At 37.5% G+C, this 19,106-nt stretch overlaps 1 protein-coding gene across 1 annotated transcript; it reads right to left on the bottom strand.

The window, feature by feature from the left end:
* Positions 1–8,776: 8,776 nt before the first annotated feature.
* On the bottom strand, positions 8,777–10,051 carry LOC136237643 (uncharacterized). Its single transcript, XM_066027860.1, has 4 exons — positions 10,046–10,051; positions 9,535–9,656; positions 9,362–9,488; positions 8,777–9,310 (listed from the first exon to the last, which is right to left on the bottom strand). Exons 1-4 carry the CDS (start codon positions 10,049–10,051, stop codon positions 8,777–8,779), a joined length of 789 nt encoding a protein of 262 aa, XP_065883932.1.
* Positions 10,052–19,106: the final 9,055 nt, after the last annotated feature.

Raw genomic sequence — 19,106 nt, 5'->3', positions numbered from 1 at the left:
ATGAGCAGACAGTGATCAAGGGGTTCAGAGAGTTATTATCTGCTGTACACACATTACACCACATCTCTTCTCCTGACATGGAGATCATGGAACATCTGGAAAGTGTTGATGTCAACTTTCACAGGTACATATGTGTGAGGTCTATGTAATAGTTATACCATGGCTATGAGGTATTTGCTGATATGTGTACCCTCAGCCCTCAGGCTTGTGGCTTTTGAGCTTCAGGTGATCAGAGAAATCCAGTTTTAAATCCATTAAAGCCAATGCAGAGAAATAGTGTTGTACTCTAATAGAACAGTTACATAATTCTAAGTAACTATTTTATCTGTGCATTATGAACTGGCAAATCAATCAAGGTATAGTGCCTTCCCTGTATTCTTCCATGTCGACAAAGATGAAGGCCATTCCATCTAAAAAATGAGGATGATAAACACTGTTTTTACTGCATCATAAATACGCGCCCATGACTCATGTATCCTTTGCTGTGCAAACAAGAAACAAACATTTGCTTACTCTCCATGAAAAGGGGAATCCATTGGTATATAGGTTTTATTAATTTGAGCTTATGTTCAGTGTGTACGAATGCAATTAAAGTGTGCGTAAATCTTTCATGTAACACGCGTATTTTTACCCAGTGTGGTTTTATGGCAAAATAGCATTTTGCTAAAACGGCTGGTTTTCACTCAGCAAGTCACATATGATGTGTACTGTATTGTACTTTAGTGGTGTGTATGTACAGTATAGTGTGTACTGTAGTGTAGTGGTGTGTATTGTAAATAATACTATGTAACACTTTCACACCTCAGATCAAAGGAGCCACCCGAGCTACATTTCGTATGTAGCCCAGCTAGCCGGGCTACATATGAAATGTAGCCAGTCTACAGCTGGGCAGTGATTACATAGACGTAGATGCCGAAATCGATTGTGGAGATCGAATAATACTCACGTGATTAGGATGTACAACTTAGATTTCGCCATGAAAACCACATAGACGGAGAGCGTTTTGTTACCCTTGCCATTCTACGAGTTGAAAAACGTTGGGCTAAGGTGAAAACTAGTGCTATAACTTATTCGTTCGATTGTTTCCGCACATTTTTGAATACGGACACACCCCCATGACGAAGCTACCATTCTGCACGTAGTAACCACTCTACAAGCAAGCTTACCTGTCTAGGCCTTTAGTGAACTGCGTAGTTTTCTTCCCGTAAACGATTCAATAGCACTGATTAAAGCATTAAACTCGCATAAAGGAAATTCTCCGTGATATCTCTAGGATATGTCCGTTTATCATAACTGAACATAACCAAAACGTACTAGCTGCTGACCCATAATCGAAAATTTTAGGTATGCATATATAATACATCCAGTGGCTGCACTCGTATTGGCTTGGGTGGTTGATCATCCTGAATAGGCTATCAGCCTAAGAAGTGTTACATGTTAGTTGTAACACGGGACATTCGGGATTTGCCTGATATGTATGCCCTCGGGCAGTCGGGCATACATATCAGGCAAAGCCCTCATGCCCGTGTTACAACTATTACATATTGTAGTGTTGTGTATGCATGTGCACACATTGTGAATGAGTATAGCTACTAGTGAATTTAAAAATTGTTAATTTAGAAATGGAAGTAGGGATCAAGCGATAAAAACTACTGAAACAAGTGATTTGAATGATGGCAACTAGTACAACATAGCTTTGTGGGGAAATCCTTACATTGGCATCTCACCACGTCACCATATATGTTCAATGCCAAAGTAGGGATTTCCCCACAAAGCTATGTTGTAATAGTTGCCATCATTCAAATCACTTGTTTCAGTAGTTTTTATCGCTTGATCCCTACTTCCATTTCTAAATTAACAATTTTTAAATTCACTAGTTTGTTAACTTTTTTTGGTATAGGTATATAGCTATTATTGATCTTTGGCACTGACTGCTCTATTAGAGTATCTCGATCTTGCTGCTTGCTTTATGCAAGCTGCTCGATTACTAAATTGAAAGGCATGCAGGGTTTCTATCTCCTGTTTTCTACAATTAGTTACAGCTGGACCATTAATAATGGGTGTGGTCCACTGATCGTTAAGTACGAGCGTGCGCTCTGATTGATAAGGGCGTGGCAGTGTGTTCTTACTTCACTAGGCTGTTTGATCGCTTTGCAAGTGTTGCTATACAGGCATCTACTTGCCCTTACAGTACGGAATCCGTTATTAGTTTTGTGGCGTCCGAATACGGCTGCTCTAAGGAAAGTGTCGATACGAATTATTAACGCCTCCGTGACTGGAAAAGAAGAAGACGATCCGTAATTGAAGATAAAAGGAAAGGCAAAGCGCAGAAGGCAGACACTCGTCGGAACCCGAAAAGGCACATCCCAGCAGCGAGTTAAATATTGTGGCAAAGAATAGTGATCCTTCGCTGCTTCGTTTGGCCTGTAGCCTTGCGAATGTGGTCAGGCAGGCTGGCAGGCAGGCAGGCTGGCAGGCAGACGAAAATTTCTGTTTTAGTGATTTTTTAGAAATAAAATTCCAGCACTTTTCTAGTCGTTTCCTGATATATAACGCTAGAAATAAAGTTAGAAACTTGAAGACTCTTTAGTAAAAGGTTTATTTGCTGTGTGATATATTTCTAGGATGATTTTTGAGGGATCGAAATTTGAGGCGCGCACCAAATCCACCCCGATCCCTACTTAAACAGTACTATCGTACTGTTTGATATCATATGTCACAACTAGTGACTCACAACATTACTTGTACTTAATGTGGTGAGCGTATTTCAACTAAATCCTCAACAATTATGAATAATCATAACATACTAAGACTGTGGTGAGTTTTGTTGCCACGTTCAATTTATACCATGCGACATCATATGTACAGACAGTGTCATGAAATTTTATGTCACAATATACTGTATTGCATGTTACTGTATGACTATCACCGTATTCTAGTAAGAAGATGTTCAAAGTACATATGTAGCTACTGGCATATGTATGTAGTGAACCATCTGTGTAATTACATATTATCACTAGTGACTATTAGGAACCTCTCCAGTAATTTAATTGCGGCAAGTCTTAGACTATAATTGTTGTTACTTCAAAAATTTCTTGCCAAGCAGGAGGCAAAAGTGAAAGCATACTGCTAAAAATACATTCAAAAAATCTTTTCTTACCATGGGTGCAGCCTTTACACAGATAGCCACCATATTGTACTGAAGAAGTAATGCGTAAACTCCATATTTGATTTCAATCTCAGCCTAAATAGTAGATGATGATAATATAGTCAGAGAGCAGAGGTAGAGAGAGCCCAAATGAGCTGGTATATGTTACAATTGCATGCTATTATAGTTCACATCAGGATTGATCCCGGGTTGGGTCATCCTGGACAATCAGGTCACAGTGTATTAATGCATCATAGTACAGCAGCACAGCTTCTTTTGTGAGCCACATCCAGACTATGCTCATTAAAGTATCTCAATCTTTCATAGCACTTGACGTAGCTATAGTGGTAAAAGATATTTAGCCACGTTCTTTAATACTTATTGTAAAGCTAAAAGCTTAAATGTAGTAAGTCACATGATTAATGCTTGGAAACTTTGGCTAGTTACATATATATGTATATGCATTTAGTAGCTAGAGAAAAAAATTCAGTAAAACTTTCACATTATTAAAATTATTTTACAAAGAGAACTACATTATGCTCCTGATATACTAGAGAGTTTCATCTTCTCCCTCTGGTGGAGTGTGCATGTGATTTATTTTGTGGAATCGAAGTGTTTTAAATAGAAATGTACAAAGTACCATCTTTGTCTAATTATAGCACTAAAAGGCTGAAGCATCTATAGTTCTGTATCAGCGTGTCATTCTTTATACATAAATACACAACACTGATGTTATGTATCAAGACACACGGTAGTGTGCCGTGTTGCCAAGAAAGCCAGCGACCACACCGTGAGTATATTAACAGGAAAAAAGAAAACAGCTTTCTCATACGTGCATAGCTCCATGGCCCCTTCTCCAAAGCACACCATTTTTGCATTATAGCTGTCTCCCAGGTATGGTATGCCCTCAGCAAATTTGATTAAATTCACAACAGCCATTTGCGAGATATGGACGTTCAAAATTTCATTTTAATTTCTTCATTTTTTTTTCTTCTTATGCCATACGGGGAGCTATGAGGGCTTTGATTTCTTTTTGCACACTTTGCAAAAATTGCTATAAAATGCAAACATGTAACTCAACTGCCTCGATCTTTGGCACAAATGAAGAGCGTGTAATGGTGGATTCATGTACCAAGTTTGTTATGAATCTAAGGAACATTCAAGGAGTTATGAGCGTTTATTAGCATAAAAAAAGATCACACTTCTGTCACGGCTACAGGGTAAACTTAGTATAGAAATAACTTGAAAATTGGTGTGTAGATAGGCTGATCATCGTGGCAGTGCCTTTTGATAGTTTGAATATTAATAGAGTCACAGCGACAAAGTTATAAAGCAAAAATCAAGCAAGTGTAAAATCACGGGATTGAGATACTCTAATAGAGCAGTCACCGTGGGGTTAAAAAAGTGTGCAAAAAATGTTGAAAAAAAAACTTACCAGAGTTCGAACCAGGGACCTCCATACCTAACACCAGCATCCTTACCCACTGAACCACTGCTACCTTAGCTGATCACCTCACTGCTTTATTGATGAAATTTCTAGTTGAAATCTGCTTATAATCAAACGTTTGTAATTTTATAGATCTACCAATAGAAGTACTTACTAGATTGTTCTAGAACATTCTATGTATGTTCTATTAGAAGTCCTCCAAAACTGTGCACTCTATTAGAGTATTACAATAATATCAAATTAAATTATGCAATGAAATACATTATAAGTCTGTCTTCAATGATCATCATTGTATCTACATAGAAAATAAGAAATGTGAGTAAAAATAAACCTCAATGTCAGCCATAGGCTTGTTTTGGGGGCCTTATAAAGTACAAAAGAAGTGAAATCCACACAAAAACAGCCAAGCTGTGAAAAAATGGTGCGGCTTTAAAAAGCCTGGGTGAAAAAGGTTATGAAATCAAAGGTGGCAGCCAAGAAATGGCTGCAATGATGTTAATGCTAAAAAAATGTTAATAATGGCTGTGTGCATTGTTTTAAAATTTATGAGCATTATCATTATTGCAGCCATTTCTTGGCTGCCACCTTTGATTTCACAACTTTTTTCACCCAGGCTTTTCAAGGCCGCACCATTTTTTCACAGCCTGGCTGCTTTTGTGTGGATTGAAATATACTTTGGATCATTTAATTGTTTAGCATAGATGGTCATTACTTGTCAAGAGCAAGTATCTACCATAGTTCAGGAAATATTTGACAGCATAAGAACATTTCGTGGTTGCCTCAACCAACAAATAAAATTTACACAAAATATTTTCACTCATGAATATTGAAATAATTTTTGGTGGTTTGTCATATTACACAGATCAAAGCACTTGAGGAATGAGTATGCTGTTGGAGAAGAAAGAATGGCCTACTGGCCATGGGTTCCAGTCTCTGCCAGAAGAAAAAGTTTGCATGCCACCGTAGCTGCAAATATAGAGAGGTTGAGGCTGACCTAGCTCCATCACAAACATCCATTACAACTACATGCTCATCGTACAACAGGTACCCGTATCATACATTAATAAATTTTATCATATCTTGCACGCTTATTTCTGGCACACGTGAAGGTGTATGTAACGTGTAGTGACAAACAGTGCTAGGTTCTAATCATTACAGTGTGCTGACTGCATATACGAATGGCTACATGTTTTTAAATATCTTCTTCACACTTGAACCTCACCATTGTATGTACATGTATCTCTATGGTGGTCATGAGGTAAGTGTTACACCGATATGAGATTTTGTTGATATTCTGATAATTGATAGTGAATAAAATTTTCAAGTTGTTAATTGTATGTAGCTGATCCGATATAGCATTGCATGCCTATCTACACCTGCAAATTTTATTAGAAATTTTGCTGTAAAGAATCAGTATAGCTTGTTTATAATGACAGTGGTGCTACAAATATAGCTGACAGTACATTTAAGTTGTAATAACGAACATTGTAATGCTGGAGAATGCAACTCCTTGCATCCATAAAAATCATTTGTTGCATGTGAGCAAGTGTTTTGAAATAAAAATATATATAATTATGTCTATCTGCTACATTGTCATCATGGTGCCAATCCGATACTGACATATACTTATATGAATTTTATCTTCCTCGTGTGTAACTTAGCCATCTCTTTTCTACTGACGTAATCAAACCTGCAACTACTTGTTGAATTTCTTTAGAACTATAGTAGCAATTCCAGGAAAATTTTAAAATTAATGGAAATAGTTTTTATTTAGTAAAGCCTTGTGCAGTACTCCCTGAGAATTTCAAAAAACACTTAGTTTTTAAAAATCCGTCATTGGATGGTGGAGTTATAAGCAAATTTGTCCTTTAAAATGGGCAACAATACGTACAGTATTTCTGTATCTTTCCATTGAAAAAATGTCCCACAAATGGCACAATGCTTATAACTTAGCTTTGCAATAACATTTTGAGCTTCTGTTTTCTGTTATAAATACCTTAGTACATGCACCACAGTGCAGCCTTACTTGTAAGACCCTCTGAACAAAGGTCACCTCCATAGAAGGCCACTTAATAGTTGCATGCATTCGGTATCTTATGGATGGGAAAACAGTATGCACATGGTGGAGTGCAACCACTCTGTACCAGTCACCTCCACCCAAAAATGCAATGTGCATGCAAAGCAAGGAGTTGTACTGTTGATTTATAGCTGCTTATACAATTATTTTTCTTTTAATGTACAGCTCCGTGACAGCTACCAAAGTGGGACACCAAAGAGATAAGCTACTTATGGTGCAAATTTGCTAACTTTAGCACATTAATATTGAAAACTGCATGAACAAAATTGTTTGCATTGGTGTAACTAACATGTGCTGGGCTGTTTCTTGCTAAGAGAACACGTTGTGGTAACTATATTGCAAAATAATTTTACAATTGGCATAAAACACCACACAGACATTTGTAACAGAAAACTAACTGCACCATCGTATTCCTCGCCCCCAGAATCCCTCAAAATAATCCAATTGTTTGATCAATCACTTGTATGGCAGCGAAATGATTGAACCAACTCTCCAATGGAAGGTTCACGGAGAAAATGTTATGCAAAATTTGTGGAATTCTGGGATCGTTAACTATAATAACACTGCTTCCCTGGTTTTCTGGTACCTAAATTTCCTCATCATCAGGAATATTCATCTCATCCTTGTCAACTACATTCTTCTGGAGTTCAACCAATATAGCATTCAACAAAGGGATTACTTTACTACAAGATACTCTTTGTTCGGCACTAAGCTTCTGTGTGGCTTCTTCTAGGGGTTGCAAGATTTGAACAAGGTCTTTCAGCACACACCATTCAGAAGCAGAAAAGCTTACCCATGGTCTTGCAAATAAAGGACACATAACTGTAAGTGTGCCTAATACTCCATTCTCCAAGTCGCAGTGCCAGGTCCATGTTAGAGGCATTGTCTGTTACCATAGTAGATACTGAAGCTTAGTCAATGCTGTAATTGCTAAGGATCTGTCTTAAGCAAGCAGCAATATTTGCACCAGTGTGCAATTCCTGTAAAGTGCTTAACTGCAAGACAGAGTAAAACCTATTCAAAGGTTGCTGTTAAATAATGACAGTTTGCCCAAGATAGGCATCATTAGCCACTAAAGTCAACATCAGTTGTAAGAGCTAATTTGCTCTTGCTTTGTAGGATATCTATGGGTTTTGCTTCAACTTACTGTTTCATTTCTTTGTACATTGTAGGAATGACTTATCTCTTGAAAATGTTGTCTTGTGGGATATCTCATAATGAGACTCTAGTTGCTGCATTAATTCTGTAAATCCTTTGTCATCCATGGTTGGAAATCATGTACCATCATTCCAGCTACTCTCTAGTAATCTACTTATGTAGGGTGCTGTTACTGTCTAACTTTGCTTTTCTTGCAACCATACCAGGTAGGGTGAATTTTGCTGATTAACGATGGCCTCATAGTGAATTATCATTGGCAAAGGCGTATCCAGGAAATTTTAGCAGGCGAGGTTATTCAAGTTGAAGTAGGTGACTGCTCTATTAAAATATCTCAATCTTTTGCAGTACTAAATAGCTGCCTAGGTTGCCTCGATGGTAGCTATGCCACTGCTTGATTTTAGCATATGTAGTTATATGTAAACTGCAATAGGTATTTATCGGAATGCTTAAAATATTGAGCTGCCAATGATAGGCATATGTAAAAATAGATATTATTTTTGGCATATCACACATCACTAATATGGAATAAGATCTGGTGGCAAGTGCATGTCTACTGCATTTAAATAATATAATGTGATATTGACCTATGTACTGTAGTTGCTGTATTGTGTGTTATTTGTGATCTTTTTATTGGCCTGAACACTGGAGAATTTAACAACGTGCTAGTATGCATTTAATGACTGCGGTAAATCATACTGCTCCATTGTGTGCTTACTCATAAGTGCATGCACTTAACATACAATATTCTGTGTGCTTCAGATCAATTGTGCCATTGTGTAATTTGTTCACTTTAATGCTCTTAATTTGCAAAATGTAAAAAGTATATGTCAGTCACAAATAGATACTACATGTTCAACAATTTAGCAACAAAGTGGAGTAATTCTAGCTTCTGTGTTCATACTGTGTCACTCTTATTGAAATGTGTTACTGTTTACTGTCAGTGTTGTTAACGTACAAAAATAGCTACTGTCATTTGGACATGTTGTTTGCTGCTTGAAATGGATGATGGTAGCTGGCAGTTTGCCCATCGACAATCACTAGGACTTGAGAATAAACCATGATATGTATCACAATTAGACTTGTAGTTGTATGGTGAATACTTGTCAAAAGTGAGACCAATAATTATTTGATTTTCAGGAGCTGGTTGGACTCCATTTGCTTGTGTACACCTGTCCACAATCTTCACAAAGTCTAGTAGTATAGCTCCACTCCAGTTATAATCAATGTTCCTATTCAGGAGACCCTTGTAAGCATACACTACAGTTCTCTTGTGATATGCCACAATCATTTGTTCAGTAGCTTCATCACTAAATCTTGCCTTATTTGGTATGTTACACCATCCAGATGCTCGTGAGGTACAATTCTTGTAGTGATTGTTGAAGAATGTCATGTTGTGAGTGAGTGGAAGATGTTCCATATAAGAATGTTGCCACACTAATGTCCATCCTCCACCATCCAATTCTTCCATGTCACAATAAACCTGTTAAACAGCACACAGTGTGGACTGTTACTATTATTAATGCTGCCATACCTGCATATCCTGTACCCAGTAGATTCCACCTGTTGTTGGTGTATTACAGTCAGTGGTTAGTTGTTGTTTAATTCTTTTACAGGAATTAGCACTTAAAGACTTAGTAGTACCAATGGATGGTGACAACCTGTAAAGTATTAATGTTGTTAGTTGTATAGATGTAGTAAGAGTACTTGTATGGAGTCCATTGTTTACTCTTACAGATCCATATCATATCAGCATGTAATGCTTTATAGAGTGACTCTCCTTCATTGGAACTAGTACACAGCTTAGTAGGTTGAGCAATGCTTTGTCGCTGTAAAAATTACTATACTAAATTTTATTTTACTTGCAAACACCTCAATAGTTGCTATGTACACACTGAAGGATACTGTTGGGTAGGCTCACAGTCTCCTATTTCCAATAATGCATAAATACTGGTAAGAATTTATGTGACAGGGTCAGAATTTACTACTGCTGCTACCATTGTTGCAACTGCCTAAAGGAAAGCTTTTTATTAGCTTTCTGCTTGCTTGATGTTTGTATACTGAACATGAAAGTCTCTTCCTGCTCGTTCACATGCATTCATACAAAGAAATGCACACACAATTGCACAATAGTGCCTAGAAATGCACAGCAACACAACTCTTGTTTGTAGCTATGTGCAATATCAATAGTCTGTGTACAAATATGTATGTACTGTACCTTCATTATGTCGTGATCAACAAGTTGAGTTCCCTCTCTGAAAGAGTAGCCACATTCTAATAATCTGATACTAACTGAAGAAGACAATACTCACCCATACTGTGTAGTGATAGTAACTACTACAATGTATATTATGATCACTATCAGTCCAGTGTGTTTCATTGTTCACAGCTTGACTTGTAGTTAGTTAGTAAATGATCAGTTGTGTTATGATGAAGTGTTATGGGTAGTCTCTTTTTATACCATCCAGTTTTGTGGGTGTGTCACCATCACTGACTGCTGATCATGTGACTATCCCATAATAATGAACTAGTGATGACCATATATGGCAAACTGCTCAACGTTTACCAAATATGGCAAATAAATGTGCATTATTAATCAATTGTCAGCTTTTGTGATTTAATGTCTTGGCAACTTATGCCAACATGGTACACTCATGTAGCACATCATTTACTAGTATAAGGAAAAATTAGGAATTTTCATTTGGGATCATAGAAATAAAAGTAGGGAAACAAGGAAGGTAGGCTACACCTATAGATATACTAGTGGACATTTTTTTCCTATACCCATGACTGAATTAGGGATTAAATGTGGTCCACTAGTATATATCTGCAGGTGTAGGCCACCTCCCTTGTTTCCCTACTTTTATTTCTATGATCATTAATCGAACTTAAAATTCCTAATAATTTTTATTTACTTTTTGTAACATTATGATTACTGGTGAACCCATGCATACCACATCATAAGAAAGGATGGCGCCAGAGTTAATGTTTTCGTATGAACACATGGCCCCAGGCATCAGTTACTGAGTCGAAAGTGGAGTAGCTATTACGCTTCGCTATTAGCTATGTCCACTCTGTTATAGCTACAGCGCTACAAACTAAAAACAGTAGGAAAAGCACAGCAGCAATCAATCCAGTTGTCACCAAAATTACTGATGATTTGCAAGCCTTATCTACTCATCAAGATTGAACAGTAGCCATGCATTACACTTTGCTTTCACCTAAGGCTGTTGCTATTGTTCTGTTAGTCATGTGGGGTCCTCAAATGAAAAAAAAACAACACAAAAGTCTTGATCGGGAATCGAACCTAGGACCTCCAGTGGCTGAGCCCAGAGTCTTAGCAATAGTGCTACACAAAAGTCTTGATCGGGAATCAAACCTGGAACCTCCAGTGGCTGAACCCAGAGTCTTAGCAATAGTGCTACGTGGCTCCCAGCTACCCAACTCCCTTAGTTTCTACCTTATATATCTCCGAATGGAGTAACTTCTTTAATTATATTGAAGACAAAGGTGAACCCAACCCTAACCCTAATGCTAATACTACTTTTTACGTCCCCTAAAGTTGAATGCTGGGGGCAGCCTACTAGTCACATCCCCTAAAGTTGAATGCTCGGGGCAACCTACTAGATGCATGCCCTAAAGTCAAGTACTTGGGGCAACCTACTAGATGCATACCATAAAGTTGAATACTTGGGGCATAGCATACAACTAGTATGCTTGACAGTGAGAGAAATCTAGTGGACTGCCGGAACAATAGCCCTGACAACATATTTCCAGCTGCCGGAACAATAGCAACTTCGTTCACCTAAGGGGGTGGGCAAGCTGTTCAATGACTATCTGGAACAGCCTGCCCACCTCATTAACTGAGTTAAATAACTTTAAACTAGTATATTTAATATTAGGGCTAAAACGAATATACCGAATATTCGAATTCCGAATTCGTTCAAAGCAATTATTGTAATTCGAAACATCGAAATTAGTAATGAGGAATCTTTGTCAGTCTCTACAACTTCAACAACATCAGACACTGGACTAGAGATGTACCAATAATCGGATTGGTTATCACGAGGGTGATCAGATCAGTTGCCGATATGCCTTCCATATTCAGTAATAATGGGTACAAATGCTCTATGAATTGATTAGCTAGTTTGCATGGCCAGCTATGAAAAGCCTTTTTGCTCACTACAAACAAACAGAAAGCCGCTCTATAAAATGCTAAATTACGAGAAGCCATATGACTGCACATGTGAATACTGCTATTAGTGTTAAAACATTCTTACCCAGAACAGTATAACTGTTAGCTACACTTTAAGAATAAAAAACTGCACTACAGGAAAACTAAAGTGATCACCTGTGTACAACAGCCATCTTGGTAACTAATCAAAACACCAGACAAGGGAGCATGTATTAAAATATCTGTGATGCCTAATTGTCTGGGTTGTGTAATAGAGACCACACCACCATAGGTAGTTGTGCAATATAGCAAAGTTACATCACTTCTCTTTTCTCAATGCTACAAATCAATAGAATATACATCATGCAGTAGCTACACCTGTAGCTCTATTTGATTTACACTTTACAGAATATAAAATAATTTAATCAGTATATAATCAGTATTCAGCTCTTTTAGGTACAAATTAATCGGATATTGATACAACTGAAAATCCTTATCGGTACACATCTAGTAGCTACATCATCAGACACTTTTAGTTCATTTCAAAAGCTGCCTACTGAGATTTTAAGATATCAAATTTTAATGATGTTTTACAATTGAGTACAAATAATAAGAAATATCACATATACACTATATTTCAGTATTATACTATATTATAGAATATTCTATTATTTGTTCTTGAATAAAAATATTCATTCTCTTTCATTTAGAATATTCGTTTTAGCCCTATTTAATATTGTTACTGTTGAAATTGTATGCATGTACCTTTGTAAACGTATGTTTGTCCAGGGCACAACTGAAAAACAACTTTAGCTGATGCTGTCTCCTTGTTTAAATAACTACCATAATTCGCTTTCAGTTAGTTTTTGTGCAAAAAAATTTTGTGATAATATTTTTGTGTAAAAATATTTTGGTATGATTTATGTGAAGGACTGCTCTATTAAAGTAGTTCAATCCTTTTTGTGTAAGAAATTTTTGTGCAAGTTTTTACATATGAAAATTATTTTACGACGAAAAAAGTAAATTATGGTAGTGAAAAAACCTATTTCAGTCTGTTACACAGCGTTACAAATGAAGAACAGTACAAGAAGTGTCTCTGAAATAAATCCAGTCAATACAGAAAATACAGGCAAGATATACCAACATCTTGACTAATACAACCAAGCTGCATCACGCTATCGTGAATCAACACCTTGCTGGCATTGTCAGCAAAAAGAACTGGAACACAAAGAAAAACAAAGGCAAGCCCATAATGCATGTGTATTGTACATAGCTAGTGTGATCGGCAAAAAGACATATCTCAGGATGAAGCAACATCGAACAGTGAAGAAATCAAGCCCACGTAGCTATATCCATTGTCGAGTTTTGCTTGGCCATAGATCCTTTAGGATCTATGGCTTGGCTGAAGGAATCAGTTAGTCAGAATGAAATTCTGTTACAGACATTGTTTTTAAATTTCATAGAAACTTCTGGAAGGGTTTGGGGTTGGTCTGAAGACATTTTTGGGCTTGGCTGTGCCAGTGTTTATTCTAGAGCTTTTAGGGGGGGGGGGGGGGGACTTTCCCCCTCTAAAATTTCAGACCCCCCTAAATTGTGAATGAACTACACTGTATACTGATTTAAAATGGCACACAAAACTGTCTAAAATAATTGCTCTCAGATTCAATCTCATACAGCCTAATACGTCATTTTTTCCAGGTTAAAAAATTATGTAACATGACACAAGCTTAAATATTTCTTGGGATATACATGTATACATATACAACTACCAAACAATCAAGCTAGTAATGCATCAACCTCTACCAACTGTACAAAAACACAAACACAACAATGTTATGTTACAACCTTGTCTAGCTAGTCTGGCAACTAGCTATTTCAACTGGTTTTATAAGGTTGTGAAGTGTAGCTAGCTCAGTATCATAAAATTATAGACTTTCACCCAGCCATCCACCCCAAAGGAGTAATTAACACTGTAATTTTACCACTGTGCATCTGTGATCAGCCATACTGGACTTAAACATTGATATGAGAAACCTAGATGCTCTAAAGTATTAGAATACAGTAGCTAGCATCCTGGACCACTGTAGTTCCTAATCCTAAGTAATTGCTACACAAACAAGACAACTTGGGCTGGTAAGCTATATACAGTACTTAAACCTTTCCGTTATGAGATTTCCAATTGGAAAGAAGAATTGTATTCCCCTGCTAATTAGTTGTGCACGTGCAATAATCATGATTCCAAATATTGAGCACTCAACTCAGTGGACACGTGTTTAAAATAGAACTTACAATATAGCTGGATTTTAGTATGAGTTATGCAGAAAACATTAACTTCATTTTATGAGAAAACTGGTAAACGTAAAGGTGGGTTACTGGAGTCAGCAAAAGATTCAACTACATCGAGTAGCTGCGGCACTCCTTCAGCCATGGCGGGCACCACAGCCGCCACAGCAGTGGAGCAACCAATGGCTACATGTAGTTCACATCAAGATGTTATTCATAGTGAGGAGGAAACAACACGGAGCTCAGTGAGAACAGTTTTTCATAGACTAAGTGTAGTTTCTACATCTTCGGATTGCTATCCTTTCAGCAGTACTGGCACAGCCAGTGTTACTACTTCTGATAGGCAAACCGAGCCTGAAACTAGCAGTGATAGTTTATGTGAGACAGAGGTTGAAGCTGATAACACATCCAGTGAAGAAATACCTCCAAAATTAAAAGTGAGTAAAAGATCAATAGTTAACAAAAGTGGTGTGTTTGGAAAGAGTTGTCCACTATGAAAAAGTAAGACACCAATAAACTTCAAAACTAAACATCCATGGTTGAGCTTTGATTCCCAGAAGAAGGGAGCTTATTACAAATTTTGTCAAAAATTTTATAGTGGTGAACGTGGCCTTCCTAAGGGATCAGATGGTGTGTTTATAACTAAGCCATTTACAAAATGGCCCAAAGCTACTGGTTCTACTAAGAAAAACAATAGAGTTTTGAAACACCAGGAACCATAGGCACACAAATTAGCCATATCACAGGCTGGATTGTGTGAAAACATGACATGCAGAGGCTCAGTGTATACTCAACTTTACAGTCGTGGCGCATCAGATTCTGACAGGTGTTTGAATTTAATGATGTTATGTAAATACATAAAAATTGTCTATTGGCTACTAAAACATGAAATTGCACATACCACTAACTATCAAAGTTTGATTGAATTATGTACAGAATGTGATGAAAGTGATAATCTTGCAAGGTGGCAACAGCAAACACCTGACAATGCTACCTACACATCTGCAGCAACATCAGCAGAAATGATAAAAGCTGTTGGTCAATATTTTGACGAGAAAAACACAGAAAAATTTCTGTCTAGTCCAGTCTTGTCATTGATGTGTGATGAATCAACAGATTTAAGAAATCACACAGAATTGTCAGTGTGTGTTCGGTATTTGACTGATGCTGGTACCACAATAGAAAGTTTTGTAGAAATTGCTCCCATACATACATATTCTGTCAATTGTACCATTTACTTAATAGTCTTAATCTTCAAACATGTAAAAGGTACATATCAGTCACAAATAAGTACTACATGTTCAACAATTTAACAACAAAGTGGAGAAGTTCTAACTTGTGTGTTCATACTGTGTCACTCTTATTGAAATGTTTTATTGTTTACTGTCAGTGTTGTTAGCGTACAAAAATGGCTACTGTCATTTGGACATGTTCTTTGCTGCTTGAAATGGATGATGGTAGGTGACAGTTTTCCCATCGACAATCAATAGGACTTGTGAATGAACCATAGTAGGTGTCACAGCTAGCCTTGTAGTTGTATGGTGACCACTTGTCAAAAGTGAGACCAATAGCAATATTATTTTCAGGAGCTGGTTGGATCCCATTTCGTTGTGTACACTTGTCCACAATCTTCACAAAGTCTAGTAGTATAGCTCCACTCCAGTTATAATCAATGTTCCTATTCAGGAGACCCTTGTAAGCATACACTACAGTTCCCTTGTGATATGCCACAATCATTTGTTCAGTAGCTTCACTAAATCTTGCCTTATTTGGTATGTTACACCATCCAGATGCTCGTGTGGTACAATTCTTGTAGTGATCACTGAAGAATGTCATGTTGTGAGTGAGTGGAAGATGTTCCATATAAGAATGTTGCCACACTAATGTCCATCCTCCACTATCCAATTCTTCCATGTCACAATAAACCTGTTAAACAGCACACAATGTGGACTATATATTACTATTATTAATGCTGTACACATCCATACCTGCATATCCTGTACCCAGTAGATTCCACTTGTTGTTGGTGTATTACAGTCAGTGGTAAGTTGTAGTTTAATTGTGTTACAGGAAGTAGCACTTAAAGACTTAGTAGTACCAATGGATGGTGACAACCTGTAAAATATTAATGTTGTTAGTTGTATAGATGTAGTAAGATTACTTGTATGGAGTCCATTGTTTACTCTTACAGATCCATATCATATCAGCATGTAATGCTTTATAGAGTGACTCTCCTTCATTGGAAGTAGTACATGGCTTAGTAGGTTGAGCACTATTTTGTCGCTGTAAAGCATACAATCTCAATACATAGTTTCTACACACTAAATAGTTTTATTGGGTGAATTTAATAGCTGGTATGTCTTCTCTGACAAAGCTGCTACCTCTGCTCCAGTATCCACTTTAAACAAAACTGCATGTACTCAAACTGTAACTGTGATATTCCACTGGGAAGAATTAGTTTTGTTTACAGCATCGACATAAACTGCGTCAGCACTAAGGAAAACAGTATCAGAGTATGGGTCATCGTCTGGTATGTCACTATCCGTTTTCTGGTAGGGTGGGGTATACGTAGTCATTTCTCCCATAGTTTTTGATAGACATTGAGAGCTGAAGTGACCCTTCCTATTACAGCGGAAACAGACGACATTATTTGCAGGGCAAAGCTGGCGGGGATGTGAATTTTTCCCACACCTTCTGCAGATTTTTGTTTGGGCAGGAGCTGTAACTGGATTGGTTGACACTCTTTTTGGGACTTTTCCTGACATCACCTTGCGCTTCATGTACATTGCACCAAGAGTATCGTTCTGTGTATCCTTATTACCTTTCAGTATACTCTGTTGCTGCTGGATTGTCTCTCTTTGTCTTATGAACTTCTTAGCTTTTTCCAGAGTGAGATTAGATTCAATTTGCAGCCATTCTGAAAGCGATTCATCTCTGATGCTGACCACTAATCAATCACGAATTAATTCTTCGGTCATTTTGCCATACTCACATTCTTGTGCTAGTTGGTGTAAAGCTGTGATATAATCTTCCGCTGTTTCGCCAGGATGTTGGTTTCTTCGGTTGAAACGACCTCTTTCAAAAATAACATTGTGTTTAAAAAAATCGTCAAATTTCTCTAAAACCTTCGCGTACTTTTTCCTGTTCTCGTCAGTGATCCGGGTGGTTGTCAAAACATCATCTGCATCGGCCCCTAAGCAATAAAGAAGTGTGCTGGCTTGGATTTCATCTTCTTTTGCTGACAGTCCAGAGGCCACACGGTACTGTTCGAACCTCCTCTTCCATTTTGGATACTCGTCTGGTTTACTGAAACAGAATGGTGTTGGAGGTTGTAAAGGAGCAGTTGCCATTGATCTATCCCACTTCTGTCACCATGTAATGTCTATGATTACCACGATCATGAAGGATACAAATATACACGTTTCGCTAACAAACCAACTAAACTCTTATTAAAGCACACTGCACATGCGTACATCATCACAGGATATATACGTAATCTTACAATATTACATAACATATTACACAGTCTGTCACAATATTTTAATTAAAGCCTGAACAATTATGAGGGTATAATATGCACTAGTATCACTAAGACTATGGTTGGTTTTGTCCCCACATTCAATTTTATACCATGTGACATACGTACAGTGTCATGAAATTTTATGTCACAATATATGTACTGTATCATATGTTACCGTATGACTATCATCAAATCCTAGTAAGAAGATGTTTAAAGTACATAGCTACTAGCGTGTGTATGTGGCGAACCATCCTTGAAATTACACGTTATCACTAGTGACTATTAGGAACTCCTCCAGTAATCCAATTGTGGCAAGGCTGCTCATAGTATACCCTGCATACATGTGTAGTGACATTAAAGCACAAACTGTTGCAATGCTAACCTCTTGTCACTAATAGTCTTGTACTTAAATCCCATATCACTCAACACTCTTTTAAGCTATGTTCTCCCCCCAGAGAAAACACCATCATTCTTAAGTTTGGCCTAAGACGGAGTACGTGACAAAGGTTCCAGGATTCAAAATTTAACTTACCAAAATCTTTGAGAGTGATCGATTTTCCTTCATTCCGTACAATGAATGGATCTTCCATCTGATGGCATCTTGGTTGAAACTGTCTGCATCAACATGGACTCGTGAACATTTGTACCTAACGATTACAATTGAGCTGGCTTGTGCAAAGTGCTTTTTGTACCTTTTTCTTGGTGTAGAAAAACTTCCTTTCCTGCGGTACTCCATACAATGGATGTCTTTGAAATCCCTGTGTGGCGTAATGTATGCCAAAACTTAGCAAAGAAGGTATAACTGGTGGCCTTCGAGATTTTCTCCTTGATGTTGACAGAAAATTTACACTTTTTCGCTTCTTGCTTAAAGTACTCCCATCGTTTCATAAGTAGATACTTCATTTGGCTGTTTGACCTCTTTCCAAGAGTGTTTTGCTCCGCACTCGCTGATGCTGCACTGGACACCATATTCTCAACAATTAAGTGCACACCCCCGTAACATGAGCTTACGAATAAATGTATCACCAACATCATGTTTAAAGACTTTGATCTTGTATGGCTTCTTAACCAACAACCCAGGATTCAGCTCAATGCATACATACTATAGTAGTATGCTTTCTTTTTGCCTCCTGTTAATCAGAGAACTATTCAGTTGGCTGATAAGAAGGAATTTTTGAAGTAACAGCACTTTTACATACGTAAGTATACATTACTGACACTCTATATAAGGCTGGTACATACATCCATAGCACAAACAATAACCAGCATGATTTACTGATGTTCCATATAAGGCTGGTATGT

The sequence above is a fragment of the Dysidea avara genome, chromosome 11 (assembly GCF_963678975.1).
Source record: "Dysidea avara chromosome 11, odDysAvar1.4, whole genome shotgun sequence".
Taxonomy (NCBI): domain Eukaryota; kingdom Metazoa; phylum Porifera; class Demospongiae; order Dictyoceratida; family Dysideidae; genus Dysidea; species Dysidea avara.
The sequence above is the reverse complement of the archived record's forward strand: the minus strand, read 5'-3'. Positions and strand labels throughout refer to the sequence as shown.